Source organism: Scophthalmus maximus, chromosome 20, assembly GCF_022379125.1.
Source record: "Scophthalmus maximus strain ysfricsl-2021 chromosome 20, ASM2237912v1, whole genome shotgun sequence".
Lineage (NCBI taxonomy): Eukaryota > Metazoa > Chordata > Actinopteri > Pleuronectiformes > Scophthalmidae > Scophthalmus > Scophthalmus maximus.
In genome coordinates, this window is record NC_061534.1 from 2,384,475 (window position 1) to 2,401,620 (window position 17,146).

The 17,146-nt window shown below is 44.8% G+C and overlaps 2 protein-coding genes across 3 annotated transcripts; one reads left to right on the plus strand and one right to left on the minus strand.

Annotated features, from left to right (window-relative positions):
• Positions 1-2,519: 2,519 nt before the first annotated feature.
• LOC118285165 (oocyte zinc finger protein XlCOF6-like) lies at positions 2,520-12,659 on the minus strand. Of its 2 annotated transcripts, XM_035608618.2 has the most exons (6): positions 12,600-12,659; positions 6,249-6,841; positions 5,218-5,383; positions 5,092-5,136; positions 4,614-4,682; positions 2,520-4,368 (listed from the first exon to the last, which is right to left on the minus strand). In XM_035608618.2, exons 2-6 carry the CDS (start codon positions 6,444-6,446, stop codon positions 3,143-3,145), a joined length of 1,704 nt encoding a protein of 567 aa, XP_035464511.2. In that variant the 5' UTR covers positions 6,447-6,841; positions 12,600-12,659; the 3' UTR covers positions 2,520-3,142. The 2 variants fall into 2 exon arrangements, with proteins under 2 accessions (XP_035464511.2, XP_035464512.1); XM_035608619.2 differs by lacking the exons at positions 4,614-4,682; positions 12,600-12,659 and having other exon boundaries at positions 6,249-7,522.
• LOC118285168 lies at positions 6,357-16,759 on the plus strand. The gene is made up of 5 exons (XM_035608622.2): positions 6,357-6,493; positions 14,397-14,853; positions 15,600-15,800; positions 15,943-16,068; positions 16,542-16,759. The coding sequence occupies exons 2-5, from the start codon at positions 14,578-14,580 to the stop codon at positions 16,560-16,562; spliced, it is 624 nt and encodes a 207-aa protein (XP_035464515.1). The 5' UTR covers positions 6,357-6,493; positions 14,397-14,577; the 3' UTR covers positions 16,563-16,759.
• Positions 16,760-17,146: the final 387 nt, after the last annotated feature.

Consider the following 17,146-nt stretch of genomic DNA (forward strand, 5'->3'; position numbering starts at 1 on the left):
AAAACGGATTTTTCTCCGTGCGCCGCAGAGGAGGTAATGACTATGGATCACATATATAATCCAGTCTCAAAGGTTCCAATGAATGTTTTTCTTTTGAAATGTTCATTTTTTTCAAATTGATTTAGACAATTGCGTCAACTGCTGTCTGGGTTTGTTTTTTTTTGTGCTCCTGCCTTTTTGTTTCTTTTGTTGCCGTGTAATTTAGTTTCTTTCGCTTTCAGTTTGAAACGCCAACGTATTCATAGTATAAAAGTTAAAGGAAGACTAAAGGACACATAACTCCTGTCTCTCATTTCCTGTTGCACAAAATAGATGAAGTCTCTCAATTTCATCCTGTGCTTAACAAAAGTAAAACTTCTGTTCGCGGCTGGTAGAAGTTCCTTGCACGACTCATGAATCTCTAAGGCTCCTGTGTGAAGCTCTTTAGCACAGATCGTCCATTATCCACCTGTAGAAGGTTCCGCCTCTGTACAACATTGAGTGTCCAAATGTGTCCAGTGTAGATGTTTTACCGTTGGAGGACTGTGCCTGTTCAGGAGACGCAGGACTTGAGGACCTTCTCTGACCCTGACACATCAGCCATCTTCCATGGGGTCGTCTTCCGGAGCGGCAGCATCTCAACGTGTCTGACAGGAAGAGACTGGACGAGCTGATGGACCCCTCCGACTCCATGGTGATGGAGAACGACTCCCGCCCCAACGCCGGACGCCGTCACTGCAGCGAGCTGCTCGCAGGTCCTTCCTCCCGGCTCTCAGTAGACCACACACCCACACACACACACACACACACACACACACACACACACACACACACACACACACACACACACACACACACACACACACACACACACACACACACACACACACACACACACACACACACACACACACAGGACTCAATAACCCCTGAAATAGTACACTGGATTTCAATGTGCAATTATTGTTACTCCCGTTGTGGGATGAATAAAGGAATATCTCATCTTTTAATTTTTTTTACTGTATTTCAACAGGGCGTCTAAAAAAAAAAGGGTGTAAAACCTGCAGGTGCAGAAGGGTCATATCTCTGGTAAAATAATATTTGGTTCTGGATGTTCTGTTTTTTTTCTAGCCCTAAACCAAATTGCCTTTGGGATCAATAAAGTTGTATTGTATTGTACTATAGGATAAATTAATACAGTTTATGTTGTGAAACGCTTCTTTGCCTTTTTTTGGCGCATACTATAATGATGTCACAAGTGACCGTTCGGGTGAACTGGTTCTTACTGAACGCTGTATGTTGTCGTTGTTCACTGTGGGATGATTGATTGAAAGAATATTTTTAATTTTTAACCACTTGAGGGAAACATTTTTGCTCATGTACGTTGATCCTCTACCGCCATCTGGTGGAGGATTTAACAGAGCACAGCACTTCATATTTTTAGTCTGGGTTGGAAACGCAGTCGCACTAAATTAATGAGAAAATGATCACCTGTACATGTAATCATATAGGTTACACTTATGAAAGAGGAGATGATGTACTGTTCATTTATGTGTCAGCGAAAGTGAGAAAGGTACAAGTACACACTCAGGAGTGCTTCATAGTACTGAAATAAATGAAATGTGACATACTGAGTAGAGCTGCAACATTTAATTGATTAGTTATCAACTACTAAATTAATCGTCAACTATTTTGATAATCGGATAATCAGTTCAAGTAGTTTTGATTAAATTCTCTGATTTCAGCTTCTTAAATGTGAATATTTTCTGGTTTCTTTGCTCCTCTGTCACCTCGGGGGTTTTGGGAAACACAATCGATATTTTTCACCATTTTTTGGACCAAACAACTAATGGAATAATGGAGAAATTAATCGAAGATGAAAATGATCGTTAGTCGCCGCCCTGACTGCGTTTTTCCTTGATTTTCAGTGGAAAAACAGTGACACCGCCTCAGAGAGAGAGCGTGTTGTGCTTGTTTCCATGTTGACGTCTTCATTCCAGTCGTGTGACATCAACCCTGCATAAACTTTTAACGACAGTTCTGAGAGGAATCGACAAGGCCGAGCTGTTTCTGTGGCTGCAGCTCAGTCACAGTTTTTTCACTTTACACAAAGCCTCAGGCTCTGTCTGATGAAGAGTTAATCTGCTGACTTCATTGGGCCTCGTTTAACGTCCCTCGTCCGCCTCTTTTATTTAACGACGGAGGAAATTACCCACATGTAAGTAAATTGTGTGATTCCAGTGAAAAACAATCAAGTGGTGGGGGGGGACACCAAACTGAAAAAAAGCCGCTTTAGGGAGGAACGTCAACGGCTGCTAATGAAGACGAAAGAGAACAAACATGTTGAAACTTTTAAGAAGAGTCACTGGGAACAAAATAGGGACTTTATAATTGAGAATTGTTTGTTTTCGGTCAGTAATTAATTTAATAGTTAAAGGGGCAGTAATTGATTTTGGAGTTTTGGAAGAAAAAAGTGTATTTGATTAAAATCGCTAACTGCCCCTTTAATCCATAAACTAATGAACAGAACTGGTTTTACAAGGAAAAGCTGAATTACTTTATTTTCCATAATAAAAGACACATTTCAAGTCCAATGTCACCAGTTACAATGATCTATAAGGGCCATAATTGTGTGGACTCTCACTCTTTGTGTTTTTCGTAAGCCGCTTTCAGACATGCACTGAAAGCCGGACATTTTTTTCTGGATATCTTTCTGAACGAAAGATATCCACAAATGTTGCAACGGAACATTTTTACTGCCAGCCCCCCACAGTCAATTTTTGGGGAAATTTCTGAGTGAGCCCATGTGATGATTACAGAAGGAAAATCTCTGGAAAATTCACAGCGAGCGAGTTGGCGTGTTGATATATATTAACAAAAATAACTCCTTTGTTCTTCACATGTGAAACCTCAACCCCACCCAGCACCTTCGGGATGAACTGGAACTCGGACCGTGCGTCGGAACATCAGCGCCGGACCTCAGTAATCCTGCAGCCAGTATTTCTAAAACTCTGGTGGGGAGCCTGAAACGTGGTTATAAAGAGAGAAACTGAACAAAACCGTTGCTTATGACATTTTATCTCACAGACCTGCTGATTGATCTGTCATGAAACACAAGTAGTGATAGACACCTCTGTCTGAAAATACAGTATCAGTGCTCAGTTTAGTTTTTTTCAGGCCGTCCGCCTCCCGCCTCCTCGGGCTGGTGGCCCCTCTGATGCTTCCTGAAGTCGCCGCCGTTTATGAACTCTTTCCCGCAGACCGTGCAGCGATACGGCCGTTCCCCCGTGTGGATGCGTCGGTGCAGCTTGAGGCTGAACGCCTGAGTGAACCTCTTGCCGCAGACGTTGCAGCCGTACATCTTCTCCCCCGAGTGGATGGTCGCGTGCACCTTGAGGTTGCTGGGGTTGCTGAACTTTTTGTCGCAGCGGTCGCAGGCGTAGGGCTTCTCGCCCGTGTGCACGCTCATGTGGTACTTCAGGTTGACGGCGCTGCGGAACGTTTTCCCGCACACGCAGCAGACCGGCGGCTGCCCCGGCTTCCTCCCCGTGTGGACCCTCATGTGGTTCTGCAGCGCGCTGGCGTGGCCGCAGCGCTTGCCGCAGGTGTCGCAGACGAACGGCCTCTCGCCCGTGTGGGTCAGCATGTGGTGCTTCAGGGCGCTGCGGTGGCTGCAGCCTTTGCCGCACACCTCGCAGGGGAAGAGCTTTTCCCCGGTGTGCTTGCTCAGGTGGATCTTGAGGACGCTCGCGTCGCTGCAGCCGAGGCCGAGCTCGTCACAGCAGGTGTCCCTCCGCGCGTGAGTCACGCGGTGCGTGGCCAAGGACGAGGACGAGAGGAAGGTCTCGCCACACATTTCGCAGACAAAGTCTCTGGCTCCGGGATGCTGATGCTCGTGATCGGCCAAGCGCTCCCTGCTCTCGAACGTCTCTGGGCAAAGGGAGCAGACGAAGGTCTTCTCCAGGGCCCAGCACCTGTGGCGCTGAAACGCCAGCACCCCGGCGAACGAACCCTCACAAAACGTGCACACGTGGACGCTCAGGTTCTTCACGCAGTGCTGACGCTCGTGTCTCGCGAAGGTGGACTTGTGAGCAAACTCCGTGCCGCAGTCGGAGCACTTGTAAAGCTTCTCTCCCGTGTGACGCCTCGAGTGGCCGACGAGCCCCCGGATGGTGGCGAAACGTTTGCCACACTCCGGGCAAAGGTGAGGCTTGGAGTGGGTCTGGTAGTGCCTCTCCATCAGACACTTCAGAGCAAACGGCTTGTCGCACGACGGACATTTGAACGGCCCGGTCGTCGTCGTCGACGTCTTCTTCTTCTTCTTCTTTTCGGTCTTGGGTGTGGCGGTCGAAGCGTCCGCATCCTCCTCCCTGACGTCTTTGTGTGTGGCTACATCGGATGAAGAAGAAAGAAAGATTTGTTAGGTGGCTTGAAACAAAGTGGGAAGAGCTCAGCCAGAAAATGAACAAAGTAGATGGGTAGGTGGGTGGGTAGGTGGGTGGGTAGGTGGGCGGTTGGGCCGGTACTTCATTGATCCCAAGCTGGGACATTCCATGAATTGGTTGAATGATATAGAAATACATAAATAAAAATCAACTCATAGTAAGTAAAGATTGAGTAGAATCAGTAGTTACCAGGTTCATTAACTGATTCTGAGTCAGTTGCTGCTGCTGCTGCTGCTGGTTTTTCAGTCTGTTGCTCTTCTGAAAAAAAAGAAAAGAATATATAACCTTCAGTGAAGCTCATATTAATATTTAATGCCAAAGAGATGGATTCAAAACAAGATTTGATCATTGCGTATTATGTGATCAAATTGTATGAGGCCCTTTATTTATTTGCAACAACTCCATACTGTTCAAACAACATGAGTTTTGTCTATTTATTGGTAAATGCAGCAGCGATATGACAGCACCTGACTTCTGGATAATATTAAAATTGTATCCATGTAAAAGGAGAGATTGATTCATAACACGTAGGGGTATATCCTTATTTTCAAAATGACTTAATTCACAGTCTGGCTAAAACTGAGGCTGATATTAAAAATCCTAAAGAGACTTTCTGATTAATAATCCTTCTGTATTTCAATAAAAAAATCATATCACGTACAAATACCTCTGTAATACATATGGTCCATTTTCTTTCTTCTGGCTGCTGATTCTGTAATTCAAAAAAAATAACATTAAACATAGTTTATTATGTTAAAAAAAGCCTCTTTGTCTAAGTCGTTAGCTGACTTACGCTTTTTAGCCCTGGCCCCTTGCCCGGCTTTCTTCATCACGCTGGTCTTCTTCGTCTTGTCGTTCAGCACAGGAACAACTTCAGACGCTTCGGAAACTTTCAACGCCGTCAATATTTTCTCAACCGCATCTTTGGTCCACGCTTCCATGAGCGCCGCAAAACGCTTCTGTGAAGAGACGAAGATGGAAAGAATGAAGAGAGGGAAGGATAAAGAGAGGAGTTAGTTATGAGTCATTCTTAAACAAAAAGCCACGGAAAAAATTCACTCAAAAATATAATAGTATTACTGTATGGTAAACAAATTCTGAATTATTCCATAATATTCCAGACACTCAGGTGTGAGGAAGAGCCCGAGGGATATATCAGCTGGCCGATAAAATCGGTATCGACACTAATATCTTATATTATGCAGAATTAAAAATGCAGAAAAAATCTGTGCATTTTTGTTTACATTTTACGTAAAAATAAATGATGTTTATTTTCTTATAGTTATTTATGATACATACATATTAAAATATCAAACCTCGATAACATTTCTTTTTTCACAAAGGTTTCATGACGACATCTTAGGAATCACTGACAGATTAAAACACGTCAGAGCTGCAACGGTTAATCGGTTAATAGATTAGTAATGGACTACTATTTTAATAAATCGATTAATCGCTTCAAGATTCCCTGATTTCAGCTTCCTAAATGTGAATATTGTTCTGGTTTCTTTGCTCCTCTATGACTACAAACTAAATATCATTGGTGTCAATCGACATTCTCCACCATTATATGAACGAATCAACGAAGCAATATTCAATGAAAATAATCCTTAGCTGCAGCTCTAAAATAAAGATATCGGCCGATGTATCGCAAATCTTGTTCTGCCTAATATCGATATCGGCATCGACCCCCAAAATAATCCACATCGGTCGGGCTCCACTTTTTTTTTTTTTTATAGATCATTATCGATGTTGAGTTTTGGACCCGAACAATTTACTAATACATTCATAATGTATGAACGAGTATAGACGTGTGTGTTGTACCGTCGTGGCGTCATCAGAGCGCCGCTCCGGTGGCGGAGTCACGTCGCTCTCCTCCTCCTCGCTCTTCACCGCCGCGTCGCGGGCCCCGCCGGCCCCGCACTCCCCCGCCAGCAGCCTGCGGAGCTCCGCCACCGCCGCCGCCACCAGGGCCTCCATCACGGCGCACACGCGGCCCTCGAACGTCCCCCTGCTCGACATGTCTGTGGCGGCAACTGTTCAGCGGAAGTCGTTTTTGCCTTTTTGAGGTGAACAAGTTCTGCTGTTGTTGTACTTCCTCGTTTTTTCTTCTTCGTGTGATTTGCTCCACGCCTGTTGGACTTGTGGTGAGCGCGTCTGCCCTCTGGCGGAGATGCGGTGGTACTGCACGTTTGCGTTTTCGTTTATATGTTAAAAACGTTATAATAATTGGGAATAACTGGGGTTAGTTTTTGATTCCCTGTTTAACGAAGTTAAATGCAGCACGTTCACGGAAAAATATTCATCCAGATGTTAGTGTTGTGTAGTTGTAGCTCCTCACCGTCACCAGCAGAGGGCATTTGAGGACAACCATCCACTCCTCAATGGAGCAGACACTGTTCTGCTGCCTTTGTAGCCTATATGATAAAAACAAAATTATCTTATGAAACAGATGTCGAATATGTGCTTATACATAATATTATATATATATATATATATTATATATATATATATATAACATATAAAACCATTTGTACATTGCTGTAGGGCGTCATACTCATCAAGATCCATATTTATTTTTGCTTTTATCACTGTACTTTACTTCCTCACGACATCTCCACACATCATCTGCTACTTGATATTCAAATGATAACGTTAAACTTTATTTGGCACGTTTCAAAACGGTTGCAAAGTGCTTCACGATAAGAAATACAGCGAAGCGATGAAAAGAACAGTTAAGGAATTGAAATTAAAAACACAGCTCAGATAAAACGTTTTTTAACGACAACCCAGACTCTGATGGACTGATTTCCTCGGGCAGGTCGTTCCAGAGCTTCAGGGTCCAAACACTCGGTCGCCTTAAGTTTTCAACCTTTTCAACCTGGATCTCAAGATCCACAAAAAAGAACCTTTTGGGGACTAAACAGACCAATGACGACAACATGTTGTGCGTTGAGCAGACTCCTGTTCCTGCTGAACTGAGCCAGTGGCTTTGATCAAACTGCTGTCAGCTCAGGAGGCACAAGAGGGAGGCCAGATGTTTCCTCTGGGGAGAAGTCAAGAACCACGGTCCACAGACGTTCACATGTGGGAGTTTAATTTTCTACGTTAATCTCCTTTATTTGTAATTACTTGCAGGCAACAGTCTTTACATTTCCTGTGAACTCTTTTCTTCTGGTACATCGTGACATTAGTTGGGACGAGCCCCGAGGAGAAGTAAACCCAGTTCAGCTCGGCGACATTGCAGTGAATTATTCGTGGAGACGTCACAGAACCTCAGATTAACCATCTGATAAATGAAGGCGTCTCTTTTTGGAAGACAACAAGTTCTACATGTGACCACCGGAGGCAGGCTGGAGGCGGAACAGAGTCTTTCATTGATGAAAATAACTATTCCAGTTTATTCAAAGTGTCTCATAGTGAGAAAAGAAAGATACAGAACTGATGCTGAAATGACAATGTTTGAGTTTGGTCTCATTATTTTATTGTATTTCTTTGCCTATTAATACTTATTGACAGTAAATATAGTAAAGGGAAGAAAAAAACCTCACACCATCTCATTGTGCTGGCAACACAACTATGTGGATTTTTTTTAACAAGCATCCATATGTGTCCGAGTTGAAAAGCACACAAAGACTGATATTCATGTATAGAAAGCGACTTTTCATTTGTTTATTTTTCATCTCTATCAGCTCTTTTTTCTTTATTAAAAAAAAGAAAGAAATTAAATAGAATTTGACATTTTAAAGTTGTTATGACGATTTTTGGCTATGGGTATACTTCAAGGGGTTAATTATGGTATTTTTTAAATACATTTCTTGTTTTTGTTTGAATTATTAATTTGACAAAAAGCTTACAGTAGAAATCTCAAATCAAAACATTTCTTCCTGAGGAAAAACCGTGAACTGCTGCAGGTTATGATATTATGTTTTTTCTGTCGACCTGCTGCTTAATACTAGTTATGGAGTATTTTTCACGTTGCTGTATTGGAACGTTTACTTAAAATAAAGGATTGGATATTTCTTCCCCCAATTTGAAGTCAAACCATAAAACTAAAAAACTAAACGCAAGTTGTACAAGATAAAATTATTGTTTTTCTCAGTTGAGTCTGGTGGATTTGAAGAGAATGACACAACTGCTTTTTATGATTAAATGTCTGTGTGTCTGTAGGGATCGTTTCTATAATGTTCTCAGACACTAAGAACAACAATCTGAGCCTGTCTGAGCACTTTTGTTGGACGTACTCTCAGTACTCTCTGGCTTCTTCACCATGTGGCAATCAGCCTCGAGCCCTTTGGTTCCCTTTGAGGATGTAAGTCTTAAACATATATATATGTATATATATATATCTGAAGTTTGATTTACAAACAAAGGCCTAATAATTTCCTTTCTGAGCTGGACTCAAACAGGAAACGTTGCATCTGCCGAGGAACTATTTTCAGCTGTGGATTAATTCACATCTAGACTGTTTACACCAGCGTTCTGTCTGTGTGGGATTCAGTGTGTGTGTGTGTGTGTGTGTGTGTGTGTGTGTGTGTGTGTGTGTGTTTGTTCATGGTAATGAAGTGACATGTGACCAGTGTGACAGCGTGTGTGTGTGTGTGTGTGTGTGTGTGTGTGTGTGTGTGTGTGTGTGTGTGTGTGTGTGTGTGTGTGTGTGTGTGTGTGTGTGTGTGTGTGTGTGTGTGTGTGTGTGTGTGTGTGTGTGTGCGTGCGTGTGTGCGTGCGCGCGTGCATGTGTGTGTGACTCACTGATGTGTTCTCAAGAATTTTTGGGACGACAATGGAGCTCTGTGGGTCGGAGGAGTAAAAATACATGCGGCATCAGATTTTTCAGCAATACTTAGACAAATACTTGTTAGTAGGATTGTTATTAACAACCTCAAGAGGATGAACACAAATGAATGTAAAGATTTCTATATGCTAAAGGGAAGTAAAAGTAAATCTCCCATTTTAGTTTGAGCAAAAAGCAAGATTTTAAATTCTTTTTATGTCACACATCCTCATAATCTCTGTACAAGTGAAGAACTTAGCCACTGTGAACAAATTGCTCAGACGTCCTGTTCGGCAGTCGACTAAGCTCTGCACCGGATCAGAAACAGCAGATTCACACACACACACACACACACACACACCGATCCCTGATCTGGCCTCGGGGAACTGTCCCACGTAGAATCAGAGGAGCAGGGACACTGTACCTACAGGGAGCGTGCGTCTCCTCCTCCTCCAGGCCTGACGCAGCAGCAGCAGCAGAGGACACCGTGACAGTGTAGTAATCCCTGGCAATGTGATTTTTTAAAAATCCATGTCCCAAATCATCACGCCAGAGACCCACACAGCCACGGCAGAGTCGCGACGCCCCGTCGTCCAGGGAGGAAACCCACCACTCTGCCCCTTCGTGTCATCTCTCTCCCTCCTTCCCTTTCTCCTCATACTCTTTTCTTTCTTTCCCCTCACGTTCCAGTCTCTCCGGTCCTCCTCCCTCCCTCCCCTCCCCTCCCCTCACTCTCTCCACCTCTCACAACTCCCATGCTCGGTTTAACTTTGGGTATTTCCCTCATTAGCTGCTACTACGCCTATATCAGGCACCTCCGGAGAGGCCCCCTCGAGGAAGTCTGGCTCTGGAATCCATTTTTTGAAACAACGACAGGGCGCTCCTCTGATAGCAACCGACGGCGATCACGTCGTTCCTCGCGTCCCGCTGGGTCGGCCTCCCCACCCCTCCACCTCTCCGCCTCCACCTGTTGTCTTCCTGTCGTCCTGCTCAACCTTTGTCGACGCAGGAGACGGGATTTAGGCCTGTCACGTACCCACAGAGCGTCACTGCCGTGGCCCCCGATTGTTGCTTCTTCCTGGCCCGCAAAGCGTGTTGGGCTGTCAGGTCCCAGTTTGCCAGATCTCGGCCGCGTGCCAGACATCAACGGGCCACATAAAACCAAACGAAACCCAACGTGGGCCAAATCTCGCAGAGAGCAAACGCATCTTGACCGAACAAAGGAGCCTTGGATTTGGGATATTTGGCCCGTTTCAGACAAAATGCTCTAAAATGCGGTGAACCAATGAACGACCTCAGTCTCATCGTGTCGTCGGCCTCAGGCGAACCTCGTCACCTCAGAGCGGCTGTTTTGCCGCCGTGTGGAAACGGGGCTGATGACAGTGGTGGAGCTGAACAAGAAACAAAATGGAGACCAAAGCAATCATACAAAATGTCATTTGATTGGCTGGTTAAAAAGACTTAGACAGAGACCATGTAGAAACCCTTGAGGCGGCGGCAGGTGCAGGTGCAGCAGGTTTGAACTGTCAGTGAACCCCTCCTTCCCCTGCGGTGAATAAATTATCTCCTCGGCCAATCAGCGAGGATTTTATGGTCCGCGGCCCCTCTCTCTCCGCGGCTGCCTCTTGAACTCACCACTCATCACGGTGAACCCTCAAAAATCCCTGCAGGACGTGATCGTGTTCCGAGTTGGAGCGCGTTCGAGCTGAAACACGCTAACCCCTGTAGCATGATCCCTCGCCACCAGGGCCGCCGGCGCCGGCACCATGTGCTCAATAGGTTCTCAGTGCGTGCGACCGCCGGAGCTCGCCTAATGGGAATCACACTACAATAACACCCTCGACCCCGCTCGCCGGGGGGGGTTCAGGTGGTTTTTTTTACATGTTAGATCCACATAGGCCTCACATTCCCAGAAGCATGATCTTGGCATGTGACCCCCCCCCCCCCCCCTCTCCCCGGCCCAGCCAGCTGCTGAGCCTCCCTCCCTCTGACCTCTGAACCCCTGTGCCCGCCTCAAAGTCAAATCACGCTCGACTTGGTGGGGGCCCTTTGTTTTTTTCACGGGAGGTGGCGACCCGGTGACGGGAGAGAGAGATTGGAGGCGACCCGGCGGAAGAAGAGGTTTGAAATTCCTGAAATGGCCCGCAACACGCGGCGTCAGTGGTCGTCCGTGGTTCAAAAGCCGCAGCTACAGTTTGGGATGGAGACCTGTGAGCTGATGGAGCAGGAGTCAGGATTTTTCAGTAGAGGATAGAGATGAGCAGTATGAAGTCTCCTACAGGATGTAATCACACCTGTATAAACCCATGTCTGACATCTACATCCGGTTTTGACAGTGGAAGTGGCCCGAGCAAGAGCCCGGAAAACAGCCGTGTCGTAAATTTAGAATATTAATGAAGTCGAATTCTACATTAGCGGTCCATGTTTTCAGTTAATCGTTAAATTCATAGAAAACTATTACAGAATCGGTTGGATGCTGAAGACAGTCTTAAAACGTGAAGATTCCCAGGCAAGTTCTGGGTTCATAAAGGGCGTGTTTTTTTTCTATGATTTCTAAGCGCTAAATATACAAATAAAGTTTATTATTATTATACTGACATCATCGGGAAGCGTCGTCTGATTTGCCTGATAGAAAAAACAACAACAACAACAACAACAACAACAACAACAACAACAACGTGGGCCTAGAAACCGATGCTGTTGTTCACATTTTCACATCCGACCCTTTCTATGAGATTAAGCATATTAACGTTTAAAGTTTATCAGCCAAAGTGAAAATATCATGTATGAATAAACAATAATGACATGCCATTTGTCCAAATAAGTTATCGTTCCACACGTGTGAAGATTCTCGTCGGTACCAAATCCTAAAGGTCACAAGGTCACGTCGCTTTTTTTGCAAGAACTGTGGATTTTTACACCAGAGTTCTGTAAATAAATGTGCAAGTTGTTGGGATGACGATAGTATTTTGGATTTAAATGAACAATGTCTGAACACAACATCCCCCCGTCACTCTCCACCAACCAAGACCACAGGACGCCCTGCGGCCCTGCGGCCGTCACCCACGTCGCCCCTGTGTGGCGTCACGTTGACCATTCACACACACGCACACACACACACACACACACACTCTCTCAAACACACACACACACACACACACACACACACACAAAGAATCTTTAAATTCACTCACGGCCTCCAGATGTTCCTCTCACACTCAGAGAAACTAAAAGTGATGGTACAACCCCCCTCACACACACACACACACACACATAGAAAGAAACATGTCTCTCTTAGTTTTTAATATTTTCAAGATACACGATTGGCATCTGATAACAACTACTGGATTATCTGAAAATAATTCAATCCTGAAATGATTCCAACGTCTCTGTGGACTCACCGCGTGACGTGCTTCCGTCCCGTCTCTCCTGCGGCGACCCCGGCGACGCGGCCCCTTCCTGCCGCTCTCTTGTGCATCCTGAATGCCAGGAGGAGGAAGGAGTGGGCCAAGACTGACGCGCCTCTCTCTCTCTCTCTCTCTCTCTCTCTGTCTCTCTTTCTCTCTCTCCTTTATCTTTTTTACACATCAGGCTTTATGAGTTGACATAGTGTCGCTTGTGCGCTGGGGCCTGCCCCCGACTCCAGAACAATTCAAAGAACAGTTTGTTGGTGCGTCTCTCAATGGGACAAAGCTGCTCATTCAGCCCCCCCCAGGGGGGGGGGGGGGGGGGGGGGGGGGGGGGGGGGGGGCCTGAGTGTAGGAAGTCATTTGGGCCAGTTTGTTTCCATTCAGCCTCAACAAAGCTTTTACTGCTTTCATCCTTAAAAAGCATGTCTGAAAACAATAATTACATCTTTAAAAGAGTGCGTCTACAAAGGACACAACAGTCGATCCAGAAAAATAAAGATGATGTATCACAACGGATTTTAAGAATACATACAACATGCTGTCGTACGGTAAACACACACTGCGTCGTCACAAGATGAGTTTGAATCCCTGGTTGAGTTTCCTTCATGAACTGGAGCTGAGGAAAAGAAAAAACAGGAATTTAGGAGCCATTGATAAAATCCATAATATATTGTAAAAATATTTTTTTGTATATTTTCCATACATGAATCAATAGAGAATTTGTCATTTTTTTTATTTTGATCCCCACTCAGCACTTTATGTCAGACAGACAAAGTTAACAACTCGCAGGTGAAGAGAGTGGAACATTTATTTATTTGCTAAAGATCGATATTCGAGATATTTATTTCCTAGGATACCCTTCAGTGGAACTGTTGCATACAGATCCACCGGAATTTTCAAGGTCAATCTTTAGATATTTTCATTTTTAGAGCAGACATTTTTTAGTCCAATTTAGTCAAGACCAATCAATTGTGTTTCATTATTATTATTATAATTATTATTACTATCATTATTATTATTATTATTATTATTAATAATAATAATAATAATCACTTGATCCATGACGTGAATATGTTGATTTTAGTTCATTTAAGCACAAACTTCTTCCATGTTTTTCTAAGAGTTGAAAAAAAAGACTGCAACGAATGAAATGTTGTATAAGTAGGAATGAAAATGTTTTAAAGGAAATAAGTAATACATCCAACCATGAAACCCATTTACTGTCAAAAAGAGGGGGGAAAAAGTAGGCTTGGCTTAGAAAAAAAAGAAGCACTGAATTCAATAAGAATTCCTTTTTACTCAGATCATTTCCACAACACGACAGTGGCTCACTGCAGTTCCTCAAGCTGCCACCAGGTGTCTCTGTCGGCTTACTTTAGTGTAAATGTTGCACAGACTCATTGGCTCGAGGAGGAAAGTGTCCAGAGTTCAGCAAAGAGTTGACTATTGTAAAATCATATCATCAAAATTCAAATGATGAACTTCTTTAGCATTCGAGCGAAACAGGATATTTTGCTTAATCTTTCTATAGGTATCATTCAGTGGTGTTTTGTGTGTAGGAGAACATCTGGTGTGTAAGTGTGGAATTAAGGAATAAGTTTCATGTGTATTAATTACATGAATATCTGTGGAATTACTGCTTTGAATTGAATAGAGTCATGATTTTGCTTGTGAATTTTAATCTGGTTGACTTCTCCTCAGTCTGGGAACTCCCCCTTGTCTCCGTCCGCCTCTCCCCCCCCCCCTCCCCCCTCTCCCTCCTCTCCTCATCCCTCTATCCTTCACCAGTCTGATCTCCAGACCTCAGATCATCGGAGCGACGTGAGGACTCTCGTAGCCAGACAGATGTGGATTCATCTCTGCCACTGTCGTGCTGCAGACCTGGCATGAGATCAGACCCGGATCAGGTTCTGGGCCCCGTCTGAGATTTAGGATCTAGATCTTCATACACAACTGAGAGTCTCCACCAATGAGGGCGAGCCGAGTGCTGCAGCTGTCCGCGTGGCTGGCGGGAGTGTGCGCGGCCCTGTGCCATGCCCTGCCGACAGAGGAGGCGGGCGAGGTGCCCGCGTCCCAGCTGAGGATGCTCTCGCTGGGACTGGCCCACCTGCTGCACGGGGTGGAGGAGAACGCCGGGCAGCTGGAGCGCCGGGGGGAGCAGGCGGCGGCGGAGCTGGACGGCGTCGCCCGGAGCCTGGAGGGCCTCACGAAGCAGAGTTCACAGGCAGGACGGACTCACAGGCAGGTGAGGGAGAGTCTCACTTGTTCCTATATTATCATCATTATCATTATTATTTCCCCCTTAGCCTGAAATTCAGCCTGAAACATTTAGTAGTGCTGGAAATGTTGGGAGCTCCTTTAGATTTTGAAATATGCTTCAAAATATGTTTTGAATGGTTCTCAGCTGCATAACATGCATTTGTAAAGGATGTGCAACAGTTAATCGATTAATCTGCTAAAGTCTTGATTCTCTGATTTCAGCTTCTTAAATGTGAATATCTTCTGGTTTCGTTGCTCCTCTGTGACGGTAGAACTGAATATCTTTGGTGTGTGGACAAAACAAAAACATCATCTTGGAGTTTTGGGAAAACACAATCTGCACTTTACAACATTTTCATGGACCAGACAACTAATCGATTAATCCATAAAATAATCGACAGATTCATCGATGATGAAAATAACGATTTTATCGTCAATTATTTGAGGAAAAATTCAAATTAGAGTGCGTCAGGTCAGACAGAGACGGTGGAACATGTAAGAATTAAAAAACTTTTATTAACGTATTTATTAATTAATGAAGGATTAGATATTTGGTTTTGAAAGGAGACATTTATAGTTTGAAAGAGGGAAGGTGAGAATCCTTAGAATATGGATATCCTGACGAGTAGAAGATGAGTCAAGGTCTAAAATGTATATATATGAAAATGATTACAAAAGACCCTGGAAACGTTATTATGAATAAAGGTTAATCCAAAGTGCCGCCCCCTCCAGGTGAGGAAGGACCTGCAGATCCTGAGCGCCCGGGGCGACCGGCTGCGGAGGACGGTCCGCGAGCTGCAGGAGGTTCTGCAGGATCTGGACACGGAGCAGAGAGCCACGCAGCAGCGGCTGGACCGGCTCGTCCACAGGGTGCAGAGCCTGACCGGGCCGAGGTCACGGGGTCAGGCCCCGGCTCACAGCGACTCCACGAAGGTTCTCGGGCCTCAACTTTGACTGGATGCTGTCGTGTTGACATTTCTTTTTCGCTTTTCTGGAACTGAAAACGGTCCAAGGTCTTGAAGTTCAGACACGTGTTTGTCAGTGTCCGTGTTGATTTTCCCGTCTCGTGTCGCAGGTGCTCGTGGGTAAACAGGCCCGGCGACTCGCCAGTCTGACCTCGGAGGTTTCGGCCCGAGACAAAGTGATCAACAGGCGCCTGCAGCGCATCCGACATCTGGAGAAACACGTCCGTGACCTCGGGGTGCGACGCTCCGCTTCTCATTCTCTGACTGTGGACGTAGTGTGTCATCATTAATATTACTAGCAGTAGTAGAAGATTTTGATTTCATTTGGATGTATTTGACAAAATTTTAGTCCCTTTAGGGTAAAAACTTTTGAGGGAAAATGTCCAGTGCTTGAGAAATTAGAGGAACTAATCACTGCAATTGATTTAAAAGAATCATTTCAGCTGTAGAAATGATTTATTTTATATAATTTACAGTACAATTGATCCAAAACCACGCAATGACCTGTGCTTGACGTAAAAACAAAGGACAAATATGCATAAAAAGACCAAAGCAAAAAGAAGGAACATTAAAAAAGCAAAGTACTTTATGTACTGTCGATCATATCTCATATTTTGTAAGGTTACACAATAACACAATTGTTTTTGTCTCTCTCTCTCTCTCTGTGTGTGTGTGTGTGTGTGTGTGTGTGTGTGTGTGTGTCTTTCAGGCGTCCCAGGGCAGAGTCTGACGAGCAGCTGCATCAACACGGACGATCCAGACAAAATGACCCGCAAGCGGCACAGAGAAATGATCTTGTGAAATAATCACGACAACGACCAAGAAAAAGTGACATAGTAGGTGGAGATGAAGACTGTTGGTTGTGACTGCTCTGACGTGTCAGCACCGTCTGCTCATGGAGGGTTTGAAAATAAAACTCTCCTGTAACTTGTTGTGGCTCTGACTTCCACGACACTGTGGTCGACGGCGGCAAGTGAAGCTCACACACACACACACACACACACACAACCACACACACACACACACACACACACACACACACACAACCACACACAACCACACACACACACACACACACAACCACACACACACACACACACACACACACACACACACACACACACCCACACACACACACACACACACACACACACACACACACACACACACCTTCACACAGCGTCATCATCTCAACATATATGATCCCGTCGAGTGGGAACAGAGCAGGAACTTACAACCAGCAACTTTCTGGATTTTTTTTCTGGAGTCGAATCACATTCAGAGGTTAAAACGTACGCGGTCCAAATCACTATC